This window comes from Cynoglossus semilaevis, chromosome Z (assembly GCF_000523025.1).
Source record: "Cynoglossus semilaevis isolate Cse_v1.0 chromosome Z, Cse_v1.0, whole genome shotgun sequence".
NCBI classification, from domain to species: domain Eukaryota; kingdom Metazoa; phylum Chordata; class Actinopteri; order Pleuronectiformes; family Cynoglossidae; genus Cynoglossus; species Cynoglossus semilaevis.
The window spans coordinates 5513103-5527826 of record NC_024328.1 but is presented as its reverse complement, the minus strand read 5'-3'; the positions used below and the strand labels follow the sequence as shown (position 1 = coordinate 5527826).

The 14724-nt window shown below is 38.3% G+C and overlaps 1 protein-coding gene across 1 annotated transcript in view; it reads left to right on the top strand.

Moving 5' to 3' along the window:
* The first annotated feature begins 352 nt into the window (after positions 1 to 352).
* Positions 353 to 14724, top strand: part of LOC103397709 (tetratricopeptide repeat protein 28) — a 189299-nt gene continuing 174927 nt past the window's right edge. The window contains 2 exon segments of the mRNA XM_017043164.2: positions 353 to 815; positions 3228 to 3527. Of these exon segments, the coding sequence (XP_016898653.2) occupies positions 786 to 815; positions 3228 to 3527 (330 nt within the window). The 5' untranslated portion in view covers positions 353 to 785.

Below are 14724 nucleotides of genomic sequence, written 5' to 3'. Positions count from 1 at the left end.
CAGAGACTAAACATTAGCATCCACAATGCTAAGGTGCGGAAAACCAAGAGATACAACCATGGACTTCATCTATAAGTAAAAGCAAGGCTAAAGGCGTTCATATTATTGACTGCATTAAAATGAAGGATAACCTCTACATGTTCTGCCTTGTTGATCTACGCACTTGTTACCTTTGACGTCACATCGTTATGTTGATTATCATTAAAGCTCTCCCAGAAACGATTCACGGAGCCACGCAGCCTGGTGGCGGGATAGTAAAAGTAATCTAATTATAGCGTTTTGTTTTTTAAAGAAAAGTTTCCATTTACGTTACTCGTTGCTTGAAAAAAAATCGGATTTCACTAACGAATTTTATACCGTGACTGGCCATCACGGTTAACGTTCATTTTAATGGTTTTAATCAGTTTCTTCATAAAAAAAAAACACAAAATAATTACAGTAGAACATTTGGTGATGCATTCACGGACGTCTCCTTTTCTGACCTCTCTAGAGTCCTGCGAGAAAAAAAAAAAAAAAAAAAAAAAGAAAGAAAAGAAAAGGGAAAAAAGGAAAAGATTTGACAACATGGCGCACTAACCCTGAGAAAAGTTCCCCTCGAACACTCACACACCCACACACCGCTGCAGCCTCCGCAGATTGTGCAGCTGTTTTCCTGCACTTTCTTCTCAGCTACAGCGTGGATTTAGCTGCGACTCATTAAAAAGCACCAACGGCAAAAGAGAAAAGTGGCTAAAGAGTGAAGGAGGCAAGAACGAAGAAGAGTGAGGAGGAGATGAGCAGACAGAATGAAGAAAACAGAAGATCTGAAAGAAAAGGTAAAAACAATTAAAGCTCCTCGTTTGTTTTATTTTTGTGCTCCTACAGAGTTCTCCTTCTCCTAGAGAAATATTTCTGTCTTTAGACCCGAGAGAAAACCCTAAAACTCCTGTCTATTTCTGAGAAAACCTCGTAAAAGCTGCTGTATCGATTTTCCAGTCCCGCGAACTCTTCCTCTGTTTATCGCGCACGCGTGCGTGTGCGCGCATTGTGTCAGTCATCAGGTAACCACTGACGACAAGGCATGTTTACAAATCTAAAAACTCACACCGTGACACGTGTAAATACCAGCAAGTCACAGGCTGAATTATTAATATTAACGCCGTCAGACACAGCTAGCCTTCTCTCTGTAGTTTAAATGAAATTAAAATAACATAGCAAGTGACTGTGCATTGTTTTAGGACATAGCCTGTCTTAAATTTGACTTTGATATTAGCGTTATCGGCTTATACATCTAGGATTTGTGAAGTCTCAACATTTTTATTAATTGTCACTTTCGATAGCCCACTAAAATATTGGATTTATAAATACATACTGTATATACACTTGAACTACTTGACCTCTGCAGACAGAGAAGTCCACCTTGCGTTCATCTATTTAATACCTTTAAAATGAATTACAAGTGCTGCACAACTTGCTTGCGTGTTTAATCATTACCATTGTGAAAGAAGAAAAATAAACCCAGTGTTTGTCACAGATTAGATTAAAGGTTAGCTTTGGACTGTGGTTTCCAGACTACACCTGATCCTCTGGTCGATTGAGTTTTGATCCAAGCTCTGTCTCCTGTGTCAGACTTGTGGCTAAACCTGCAGCAGCTTTGTGAACCCACAGGTGTTGACTGCTGCTCACTTCTGCTCACATCTGCCTCCACTTGTCAGCTCTGTCTGTCTGTCTCCGGTGTTGAGGAGGTGAACCACAGCTTGTATCTTGTTTTTCATGTTTTTTTTTATCTTAGAATTCAGATATTTCTGTATTATTCAGTGTCCTTGAACCAACACAGGCATGATTAAATAAAGGTTGAATCTGTATAATCATAAACACCCAGAATCAGCTACAGACTTTTCAGAACACATTCATACACCTAATCTACACGATTTCTTTACTTTATTTACTTATGATATACAAAAATAGAGCAGGGATGTGGTGTATAACCAAACAGAAACAAAAATGTTTTACAAAAATTCCCTTTTTCTTCTCCTTTCTAGACGTTGTCTTACTTGTGATGTCGCTGTGTCACATTTTTGTTACTGTGTGACATGTGGCTTAAACTAAAAAAAATCTAATATGATACAATGCTGTATGGGAAACCCCTATTAAATCACAGAAAATTGATCGATATATATTTCAAGAAATGCCATTCAGCTGAAAAATATTAAGATATGGATTTTAGTCCATATTGACCAGCCCTAACTTGGTGTTGAAGACCATAAACACTGAACTAAGTTTAATTTAGTTTACCAAAAGTTTTCATGGTAAAATCAAATGCTGGCCATTTTTCTTTCTAAAATAGGATAGTTTACTATACAGTTGATGGAAAAGTTAATATCATCCAGGGCCCAATCCAGACTCTGTTAGCCTGTGGGCAGCAGAACTAAACTCTGCAACTCTTTGTGCTGCAGTTTCTCTGCTCTGTATTTGTCTCCAGGCTCTTATTATCTCCCTCTCCACCCTTCCTGCCCACTGCTGCCTTCTTAACCTGCCTCCACTCTGTCAGTGTGCCGTAGCAGATTACACACCACTCTGTGATCGATCATCTGTCTCACTGAGCCAATCAAACCGTTCTTGTCTGTGATTGTTTGAAACCTAACTTGAAAACTAACTCCAAGCACCTATCTGTCTATTTTTTAAATATATTACCACGAGGTATGTTTATAGGCATGTTAATCAGTTTAAAAATAAAAATTTCCCTTTTCCCTGTGTTCTTTGGAACCACAATCTATCAATCAGTATTTCTGGCCCACAGCCTTGCAGAGTATTTGTGACTCAGCAAAGTCTGGTGTTTTGTGTAGCTCTCTCTCTCTCTCTCTCTCTCTCTCTCTCTCTTTCTCTCTCCACTTCCCTTAGACTGAATTCTGGGAGAAGGTCTGGTAATTACTTCCAGAGAACCAGGTCAGGGATCCCAGGCAGCAGAAGACATGATTAATTTTTTTTTACTTGGTAACTAAGTTTGCACTTTAGCTTTCTGCTTTTTTCACTAAGTCTTGAATCGTGAATAACTGTGACTCACAGGGACACTGGAACTGCCCCCATGGTGGTCAGTTTCTGTCCCTGAGTTAAAGTATTTGAAACAGTGAAGCCACACATTTGAACTCACTGAGGGAGGAAATAGTAGATCAACAACAACTGCTGTTTGTAGTAATGTAACATTTAAAATTCCTGTTTGACACATTCTTTTAAAATTGTCTCTCTAGGTGTCCATCCTTGGCTCCTGGACTGAGGACAGACCTGTTTATTCTGTCTTTGGAAATCATGGTGCTCGATGTGGTCTTGGTAAAGTGGAGTTTATGGAGAAAGTACAGCAGAGCAACGAGGCGTGTCAGCGTGGCGACTTCCAGACAGCACTGCTTCTCTACAGCGATGCCCTGCAGGCTGACCCACAGAACTGCATCCTTTATAGCAAACGGTCAGCGGCTCTTCTGAAAATGGGTCAAGCTGAGGCGGCCTTGAAGGATGCTGAGAAGGCCTGCGAGCTGAATCCAAAATGGCCAAAGGTAAGTGAGTGTGTCCCTGCAAAGAGAATGTGTAAAAAAGTTCTGGAACTACCTGGAAACCTCTTGGTCAGACAAAACAATATTACAGTTAAAAAAAAAGAAAGAAAAGTGTTTTCAGTAGTTAATGGAGCAGTGGGGGGAATGGTTGATTTGTTTTTTGATTTTGTGCTTATAATAATAATAATAATAATAATAATAATAATAATAATAATAATAATAATAATAATAATAATAATAATAATAATAATAATAATAATAATAATAAGTATAATAATAACAGCAATAATAATAATGTATTATTACATTTATATTTACACATTTAGCAAACACTTACAATTGAGGATTAACAATCATCAGCATGTGGTTCCTCTGGGAATCGAACCAGGACTTTCTACATTCAGATTATTATTATTATTATTATTATTATTATTATTATTATTATTATTATTATTATTATTATTATTATTATTATTGTATTGGCAAATCTTAACTACCAAAAAGAAAGTAACAGTTGTTTTCATTGGCTGCCACATCTCAGGGCTGCTACTGCAGAGATTAAGACGCAGAGAGAAGTAGAGATCCACCAAGTCCAGGTGTTTCCCCATTCCAAATCACTGACAAGTCTGTTGATAGTCTGGACCACATCTTTAGACTGCGGAAGTTCCAAATCTTTTTGTTTTGTTTTTACGTGGAGGTATGCTGAGACTTGGTAATAAAAACTTTATGTGATAAAAGTTCTGTATTGTCCTTGTTCAGTGGATTAGGTCGTGCCATTGTCTTCTTCGTCTGCTGAGTCAGGTGATCTGTCTTAATTCTGACCAGTCTTAGTTTCTCACATGTTTTCAGACCTGCTGGCTGCAGATCAATGGTGGTTCCTGTCTTTGATCTTGTCCAGACATTGTAGACTAACCTGACATAGATTTCACATTAGTCAGACACTCACAGATCAGTATGGACCAACCCCCCCCCCCCCGATAGAAACACATTGATTTCATGATTTACCATGGAGGCCATGCTCCTATTGGTCTATTCACAGAGATGGACGACACGGTGGTGAAGGAGTATTGATGGTCATTGGTCACCATGCTTGTGTATCTTCAGGTTTTTTTGTTCTGCACAAAGGTAATTGTGCAGTGACAGAACACCTTGTGGTTGTTCCTTACAAACACAGAGAATGTTTTACTGCAGCAGTGGTGAAAAAACATAGTACATACAAGACAGAAGTGATGAGATTCCCGTGTTTTGAACACTGGGAGGCGTCTGACAAGTGTTTTGTCTTCTGTTTTAAATCTGAGCATTTTCTGGCAAACTTTTGAAACACAGTCAAATGTTTAATGTACCAACACAGAACAAGAGATTCATTTGTCAGTTGGATTGAAAACTGGAAAAGAGTATTAGGACTTGTGTCCACCAGGTGTCAGTCTTGTCATACACGAAAAGCTTTCTTCAGTCTTCTGCACTGATGTTGCCTTATTTCCATTTGACTATGCATTCATTCATTTTTAATAAAACTTAAATTATTTTTTAGTTATATCATTATTATTTTATTTATTCTTGTATTATTATTTTTATTTTTTAAGTGTGAATTTGTCCTATCCAACCATGGGCAAAACCTTTGATTCGCAGACCACCCAACGGGTCCTAACATTTGACTGGATGGGCCAGACAAGAGCAAATAGATGGAGAGTTTTTGTGAACTAACATAAATGACATGTAAAAGCCATGCATAAAGGCTAAAATATATATAAAAAAATCTCTCACCTTAGGTTTACCCTCACCTTGGCATTTGCTGTTTCAAATATATAAACGGTCAATGTTTGTGATGCTGATGATGTATTTCACCTTCCAGCTCTAATTTAGTCATTTGTGTTATGAATCAGCTCTAATTTATGATGCAAGTCCTGCCTGTGGAGCTGGTAACTAATAGAGCTCTTGACACTTGCAGCCACAATGCCCTGAGGGGAAAGAAAGGCATTATTGTTGAGTCGTCCATCTGCTGCGTCTGGACGTGTAAATGAAGGAGTGGGGATTAAATCACAGCAGTGTGCGCCGGCATCCACATCCTGTGTGAGTGGGTTAAATCATCAATCATACCACGTTACGACTCCACACTTCTGGAGCACTCCGTCAATGCTGACAGCCAAGGTTTGGCTGCCCACAGCAGCAAGGAGAGCAGAGACTCTCGGAGGAACAGACACATATTAGCCCACGTCTGATCTGTCAGGTTTCACAGCCAGTGTCAGGAAACACACGAAGAAGAGGGGAGAAAGAAAAGTTATTTAATCACCCAAGAAAGCTTTACCTCATCAAATGACCTTTCATCAAAGGCCTAAATAAGAAAATATAGAGTATTGTTTTATAGACCGTGTCTGTGCGCTTATTTCTGTGTGTAGAATTATTTACAACGTTGTATCTGAGCTGAGATACAGGTAGAAAAAAAAGTGATAGAATATTTATGTTACAGCAGGTTTCAGCTTCACAGACATGATTGAAGGGTCAAAACACTTTCTACGTCAACTCCTCATCTGTTCTGTTCCTCTATCTGGTGCCTCTGTCTCCACCCGACTGTTCCGCTGACATGTTTGAAACAAACGGCTGCGCTATCACTCAAGTTACAGTGCTTAATCTCTGGCAGCACCAGTTTCTGGGGACCTGCGAGACAACTAGGTTCTGCAGCGAGGGACGGACGTGTCTTCTGCTTTCACAGATCTTTAGAGAAGAGGACATCATGATTCTTCAGCAGGTCTTTATGTTTACTCCACTGTTAATTGGCAGAGATGCTGATGACACTTGACAAAACACTTTTAAGCCAAGCCCTTCAAATGACCGTCTTCATTTGTTCTTTGACACTGACATGAAAAAGTCAGTTATTATATAGATGACAAAACCTTGTTTTTCACAGAGCACTGAGTAGATAATGAGCCCTGGTAGAAAGAGGTTTGTTTGGGTCACAGATCCTGGTCAGCAGTGACATCCTGACCTGTGTTGTTGCAGTAAAAATCACAGTTTCACTCTTATTTCAAGATCTCTTCTGTATTTGTGCTTTGTGAGGTTTTGATGTAAAGGAGAATCACTTTGACAAACGGAAACCATCTGATCTCTTTAGTTTCATCTCATATTAATATTAGCAGGAAGAAGTTACTTTCAGATCAATCTGTATAATAAAGCATTGTCTGTTTGGCATTAAATAAAGACTAGGGCTGTCAAAATTAGAATGTGTTATGTGATTAATGAAAAGGTAGCTGTGGAATTAGCCTGAATTGATTAATCATTATTCATCAAGATAAANNNCCTGCTGACAGAAAATTAACAGCAGGCAGATGTATGTGTTTCACATCTGTTTTTATCTGAGATTAATCCAAAATGATTGAAATATTTATATGCATCAAGACAAATATCTAAAAGTCCATCCATCCATCCATCCATTTTTATTCACTCATCCAGTACCGGGTTGCGGGGGCAGCAGTCTCCACGCCCGACACCCAAATCACACTGCATCGTACCAGCCCCTCTGAACCTTCCTGCAGGTGGTGAGTCCACAAGGTTCCAACTGCCCTAACTGGGATTTGATCTTGCCCAGGAGGTGAACCCTGGGGTTCCACACCAATGACAGAGACATTACCTCTGGGCCAAAGCGCCACTAGTACTGTATCTAGAAATATAACTCAAAATGTATCTCTTAAAATTGGTGGGTTTTATACATTATTGTTTTTTTTAGCAGATTTGGATTTCAGTGTTTTACAAAAATATACAAACACCCAAGTATTCTTCAGTCCAATATGTTATTCTCAGAACTAGTAATTATGAAACATTGTCAGTGCAACAAGTGTCAAAGTAAAATGCTTGGTGACTAGAACAAGGTACTAAATGAAAATTGTTTCCTGTCAAGTAACAGCTTAGCGTTGATTTACATGATTGAACAAAAATGTCTGCAGTTTATATTATTCTTGAAGTGACTTTAAGAAAGAATAACAATGCATGACATTTACTTTTTTGTGTGCAAGAGTAAAAAGTGCTTTCAACTGCCAGAGTAGTCACAGACTGCTTTTTTAAGCAGACTTAAGCAATAAAACCAAATTTTTGGTTGATGGAAGCCATGCGTCTCACCTGAAGCTGTAACCTCCTCAAACACACGCTGGTGTTGAGATGATATTTTCAAGGTGGTTTGTTCATCAAAAACTCTTTCCTGTAGTGTGTAAATAACAACATGTTTATCAACTGTGTGTTACAGCAATAATAGGTTGTGGAGTGTGGATTAATTGGGTAGACAGTGCACGCCATTCTGCCCATGCGTTAAAACGAATTAAACGTTTAATATGGCCAATCTCCATAAGTTAATTAGCACAAATAACATGTTAATTCTGACAGCCCCAATAGAGATAGTTTAAATTTTTGGACAGAACACATGAGACAAAATAATAGGAGTAGGAGAAGTGGAGAGTGGCTAGTACTGTTTCTCACACTAAGGCGACTCCTTTCTTCCAGTCATGTTTTTGCTGATTTCTGTCCCAATTTCCATGTTTGATCGTTATTTGTAGCAAACAAGGCATCAACGGAAAATGTTTCTTGAGCTACGTACCATGGTTTATGGTTAATGGCTTTGTTTATTTTCTTAGTACCGTCTGTTATTTTATTAAAGGAGCCCTGGCTCTTTAGCATGTTGCTATTAGAAGTGCTTGATTTTTTTTTTTTTTTTTGATTTTTTTTGTGATTTGCAATTAGCCGTGAAATAGCTGGTGTTGCAAGATTGAAATACTGCCATACAGCTGACTCTCTGTAGTACTCCATGTTGTTGTTACTATGTGTTTGTCTTTGCTGGTATGCTGCTCATACTGCTAACACAAGACACAGCAACACTCCAAGGGTCAGCATCATGGAACTAAATTGATAGGCCCTTTTATCCAACACCTAATCTTAATTCTCCAAAAGTAGTAAGATAAAAATTATACTTTCAAGAGATTTACAGTTTTAATATCAGAAACATGTTAAGACATTTTTAGAATTTGGTTTTCAGTATATTCATTGTGTTGATCTTTACAATTTAGTACTAAGAGGATCCACTAATGTTATGACATTTGCGTCTGCTCTCCATCTTTTCCAATGTTCCTCTGGGTTAAAACCAGGTCTCCTCACCACTCTCCCCTGTTCCTCTCTGCTCCACCATTGTTTTCCACTACCGCTGTATTGCTCACCACAGGGAGAGCAGAGTCATGAACCACTAATGAGAGGGTTCCGATTCTTCTCTGCTGAGCGGAGGCTTGAACTAATGAACAAATCAAGTGAATGGCATGTAATTACAGGTCGGAGAGAGCGGGACGGGACGGAGGGCTGGCGCTGGTGGAGCACAAACCTGAAATTATTTGTCTGGAAAATCTGTGAAATGAGTGACAGCACTTTAGAATTTTCTTTTTTTCCTGGGGAAGGTCTTTGTGGCTAAGCACAGAGGCATATGCATGTGGAGGCCACGACAGAGGGAGAGTGACCATGCACACACACACATACACACACATACACCATAGAAGGACAATGTCATAGACGGACAAATCTGTCAATATATTGTGACAAGAAAGAAGAAAAATAGAAATACAAATTTATCAAGAAATTAAAACAAAACAATAGGAGTCAAACAATAACAACATTGTAGGCCAGAAGTAGCTAAAAACAAGCGTATAGAGAGCTAAACCTTAGCTTAAATATACTAGAGTAGCTTTATTTTAGACAAATATAGCTTAAAATGCTACAAACATTAGACAGAGATAAGTCCAGATAGAAGAAGATAAATGTCATAATGTATTAGCATACCTTAACTTTACACATAAATGGCACACTTTACAAAATATTTTATAATTTAAACAAATAGTTTTTTTTAGTTACCCCAGAAATAGTTGAGGTTAGTAAACTAAATAGCTAATAGCTATAATACCTAACCTTACTTAGCAATAGCTTAATGCTTTGATTTAGAAATGTATAATACAATAACGTTGTGTTATAATTTTGTACTTTTTATATAAATATTGTTTACAGTCCTATTGTATTCTATTTAGAAGAATTAGTCAAGACTTCTTTTCAGTTTTTGTTTACATTTCCCTTTCAAAATTGCGTTTTCTTGTTGAAGTCTCTCAACCTCTGCTGTTCGACTCAGCTAACCTCACCACACTCTCTTTACTCTGTCTGCTGCTTTGCCACTAACTTGCATATGCAGCCCTGATTCCATTTAAGTGTCTGGATTTTTATATTCAGGTTCCTGCAGTTATATTTATATGTTTTCACTGCTATCTCAATACTGTTGATGTAGTGCATGTATCTTCTTTTTTTTTCTACAAATTTCAGACTTTCAGATCTTTCCTTCAGTCATGTCGCTGTGGTTTTCCTCTCTGCCACCCAGGCGCCCCACCAAATTGTAGTGTTTAGTAAAATGTAATCTGCTTTGAAAAAAAAACCCAAATCCCTCTTGACGCACACATACATTCAGAAAAAGAAAAAAACAGACCTAAACATATGTGGTATGAATACTGTATTTTTGCTATACACTGACTTCAAAAGCATTATTAAAGAATATTTTGTTTCATGGTTGATGATGTCATTGGGGTTGGTATGTGATGACTGACAATGATGACACTTAGTCAGGACTCACCACTGATGTCACTCTGGTGTTAATATGTTTTTTTATCATCAGCAGTGTTATAAAGCCCACATTTGGACTTATTGATTGATTTAAAGGTATTTAGAAAAAAAAAAGAATTTATAACCTTCATCCACACGAGTCTATCCTTGGTTCTGGTAGAACAGATAAAAGGTCTCATAATTTTAATATTCTTCAAAAATAATAATAATAGGTCATAGAAAGTGCTGTGTTAGTAAGCTGTCCTTCTGAACAAGAATACACACACAAAGCCAAAAAAATTACTTTAAGTTTTTGAGACAGTCACTCAGTCTAGGTTTTGAAAAGAGGAAATATGATTTGTCTGGAACTGAAACAACAAATATAAATATAAAAACAATAAAAAGGAAGACAAGAAAATCCCTGAATCCATATCAATTTCTCCAGTCTGATGTTTTTGTGCTTGTCAGGTCTGAACTTTAAGTGTGTGATGGTTTTATTTATTTATTTAATCTCTTATTGCTTGGAAATGCCATTTGACAGATAAGCCCTTTAGAGAATTAAATACGACACTTTCTCTGTCCCTCAGGAAATAAAGTTTATCAAACCCAAGGTACAAAAAACAAACAAACAAGACACTTTCAGTCTGAAGATCTGCCCATGTCCTCAGAACCAGCTCCCCATGGACGCATCATTTGATTACCTGCTTAATGGCTTTTTACTCACTATTACATGGCAACAAAATGTCACAGAGCCCAGAGAGAAGCAGCTAATTGTAATGCTCATGGTGGAGCCTGGTGCTGAGAGGAAGTCAGCTGTACAGGCTTGGGGAAATGAGGAAAACAGTCATTTGGTTTCTCTTGGCTTCTTAACTCCTTATGTTTTTGTTTCTTCTTTTGAGAGCTTTACAGTAGTAGAACAAGCTTATGGAATTTGGTAAAAAGGAAGTAAGGAAGAATGGAGGAGAAAGTCAGTGTGAGAGGAATGTAAAAACAAGATCTGGTAGCCGATGGAAACCAAGGAAGGAAAAATCAGAATAGAATGGGTGGTGGTGGTGGTGGTGGTGGGGTGTTACTGTATAACATACAGGAAGGCATAGAGAGGAGGGATGCAGCCATGAAATAAGGGAAATGGTGAAAGAATATGTGAGGAAAGAAGGCTAAAGACCCAGGGACATCAGGGTACGGACAGAATTCTGCAGGAACCCCTAAGTGTTTGTTGCTAAACATGCAGCATCACATTGCAGATCTTCTGCTCTGGATACTAATGCAGTCCTCACCCCTGACCTTTTACGTGACAGCAGCACGCTCTCCTTTCTGTCATGTAAATGTTCCAACACCAGCAGGTCTTTCAGATCCAGAATAATACGGCAGAACAGATGAGAATAAGAGGCAATCTATTGTCACGTCTTTGATAAGAACCAAGTCTGGATGATTGCCTCCCACCCTCAGCTCCTGGGTGGATTTTGTTGCAGCACCTTTTTCATGATGTAACCTCTTTCTCTGAATGACTCAAATGCCAGGTGCCGCTAATTCTGTTTCCAGGTGGCTGAGTAGCTCTTTGTATCACTCGTAAACTATTTTTCTTTCTCCTGAAACAGCTTAAAAAAGTGGGTCAGAACCTAAATTTGCTTCTTCCCTCAATCTCTGTGTGTCTGTTTTGTTGGTTTATCTTAACAGTTGAACTTTCTTCTAGTTCCCTTTGTTGTTATTGAACTATAGTACAGGGTTCCCCATTCTACGGTCCGGGGACTGGTGCCGGTCTGTAGGTCATTTGGTACTTGGCCACTGTAGGACAAAGTTAAAAAAAAGTAACATTTTTTCTTTAAAATATAATATAGAAATGTCTCAAAACAATAGGTCATTCACACTCTGATGCTATCAGAATAAAGTCCAAAAGATGTTTTATTTTGAAAATTTAGCGATTCTTCAAAGATGACGCAGTACTACCTGTCCACAGTAATGGCTGATACCGGTCCTTGGTATAAAAAAAAGGATGGGGACCGCTGCTGTAGTATATTATGGCACAAGTTAAAGTGGCAAAAGTACATTATGCTGATGCATATGGTGGATTTGTATGTATAAACTGAGACTGTGCTGGAGAGTGAGCTAAACAGGCACCTTAGAATGGGTTGACCTTGTGTTGAGAGACTGAAAATAATGGTCAAACATTTGAGATGGAGCTTTACGGCTGGAGGAAATTCCCTGGTTGTAAAAGTTAGTAATACTGGATTTGAAATGCATTACTACGGGTACTGCCTGTTTTATCTGCTCTTGTCATTGTCCACGTCCTATGTGGGTGGGTGGTTATTGGTTATTATTTATGTCCCTTCAAATAACATACCGCCTTTTCTCAGTATTCATGACCGGCAGGGTGTGATGACGATGTTGTTCATCATAGTTGCAAAGGAGGAACAGTCAGGAACTTGACTGTGGGAGCCAGGGTTTACACAACTGTAAAATGTCAGTGCATGTTAGCAGAACATGTTGGCTCCGAAATCTGTCACTTCAAGTGCGTCGGCCCAGAAGCAAAGACTTTTCTACATCAGGATTAGGACGTAGTCCTAATTTTCAGTGTCTCTCATGTGTATCCAGAACATGACATTTAATCAGGAATTAGTTTAAAACCACTTAATTTTGTCCACAAAGCCTTTGCTGCATGGACAAGTTGTTTTCAGTAATTACTGAACCAACTGGTGCGTCAAAGAGTCGATGAGTAATAATAAATGTTTAATAGTCAATGGTGCAGATTTAGGGGGATACAGAACAAAGAAAGTAGTTTATTAAATGCTTACCTTCAATTTCACACAAGAAAACAATTGTATTGACCGCTGTCAGAAAAACTAAACTAAAGTTAAATGGTATTTAAACTGTTTTGGGATTTTTCTTAACAGCTCATGAGAGTGAATTCGTTGAAATGCTTGTCCTCTAAAAGCTATACTGTGATGACAGTAGAAGCGACACAGAAACATTAATAAACCACTCCACTCCTGTTAATGATGGATTTAGATTTTCTGTCTTAATGTCTTGCTTTGTAATGGCCTCCAGCCTAATTCTTATCTCTAAAGTACTTCTACCAGATCTGCATGCTTAGGTTTAGGCAGCTAAATTACTCACTCATGTCAGGTTATTACAATTAGCTCTTTGAGTGCCCTGTCTCACCTACATACTTCCCTTTAATTCTATTTTCTCCATAATGGGTTTTACAAGGAACTGTAGTAGCAACAACGACAGTGGTGAGATGAAATGCTCGAGGAGATGTATTAGCTAAGAAAAGCAGGGGTTGCAAGTGGTGTATTTATGTGTCCAAGCTGATTAATGACTTGCTTGTAATCTCAGTTCTTGACCAGGGGCTGTGCTGCTGCAGTTAAGCATTTAAAATAATAATAATAAAAAAACAGCTGCACAAGTATGTTACATTTTTTATGATCTAGGCAGCTCAATATGAAACAAAAAAAAAAACAAAACTCTGTAGATCTGTGTGGCCCACATAAAAAGCTGTGTATGTATTAATAAATAAAGTAAAAATAAACACTGTTGATAGCCCCCAATACAGATTACAATGTCATCTGCAAACATCATGCTCACGTAGCCTCCTGGCTGATCTCATCTGTTTTTTTTTCCACCATTACCATAGCAAAAAAAAAAAAAAAAAGGCTCATAGCCATCAATGATGTAATCCCACCCCTAGATTAAACCCATCTGTCACTCAGACGCCATACATTTAACTAACGTCTGGCCTGGCCTTATACATTATGTTCACCACCTTCACAAAATGTACTTTTCTGCCACTCCTGGATCTTTAAATTATTTAAATGTTATAGGTCAGTGGTTCTCAAACTGGTGGTATGCGAGGCTCTCTAGTGGTACGCGGGGAAAATTCATATTTTCACATATCCATTTTCAATTGAATAAATCTGAAACATACCATGCACAATTAATACAACATTTAAACATAAACATCTTTCTAAACCTCTCTCCTCTGTGGTGGAAGCTAACAGTGAAGGCCTACGCTGCTATATTCTAATGTTGGTCATCATGGTGGAACTCAGAGAGATCAAGGTTTTCTCTGGTGGTACAGAGTAGAAAACGTTTGAGAACCACTGTTATAGGTTGTGTCATTAATTTTACATTCGAATGAATATTGTCATTCATTACAGTACAAGAAAAAAATGTAGATGACTAATAAAAAGTCTGTTGAATTATTCTAGTGTCGACAAGCGCAGGAAGTGACGTTGGAGCAGCAACTTAACGCCTTCAGCTGGAAACGAGTCATTGACCAGTACACGGTGCATTTCCATCAGTGTGAATCTTATTGATGTATTAGTTATGTTTGGTTTAACAAGCGATGACTTATTGGTATCAAGTTAATTCTTACAGCCTCATATCATTCTTCATTACCTGCAGTCTATACCAGCAGGGCCTCTTACTGGGGGATTACCCTGTAAAATTGTCATTTAGAGTTGAGTTCAATAAGAAAGGCGGACACAGTGAGTTGAGTCCAGTTCCATTTTTCATGTCTGAGAGAAATAAAGAGTCACAGCACTGAGGGAATCGAGACTAAACAGTCTGCCCACATGTTGTTGTCCCTTCTGTG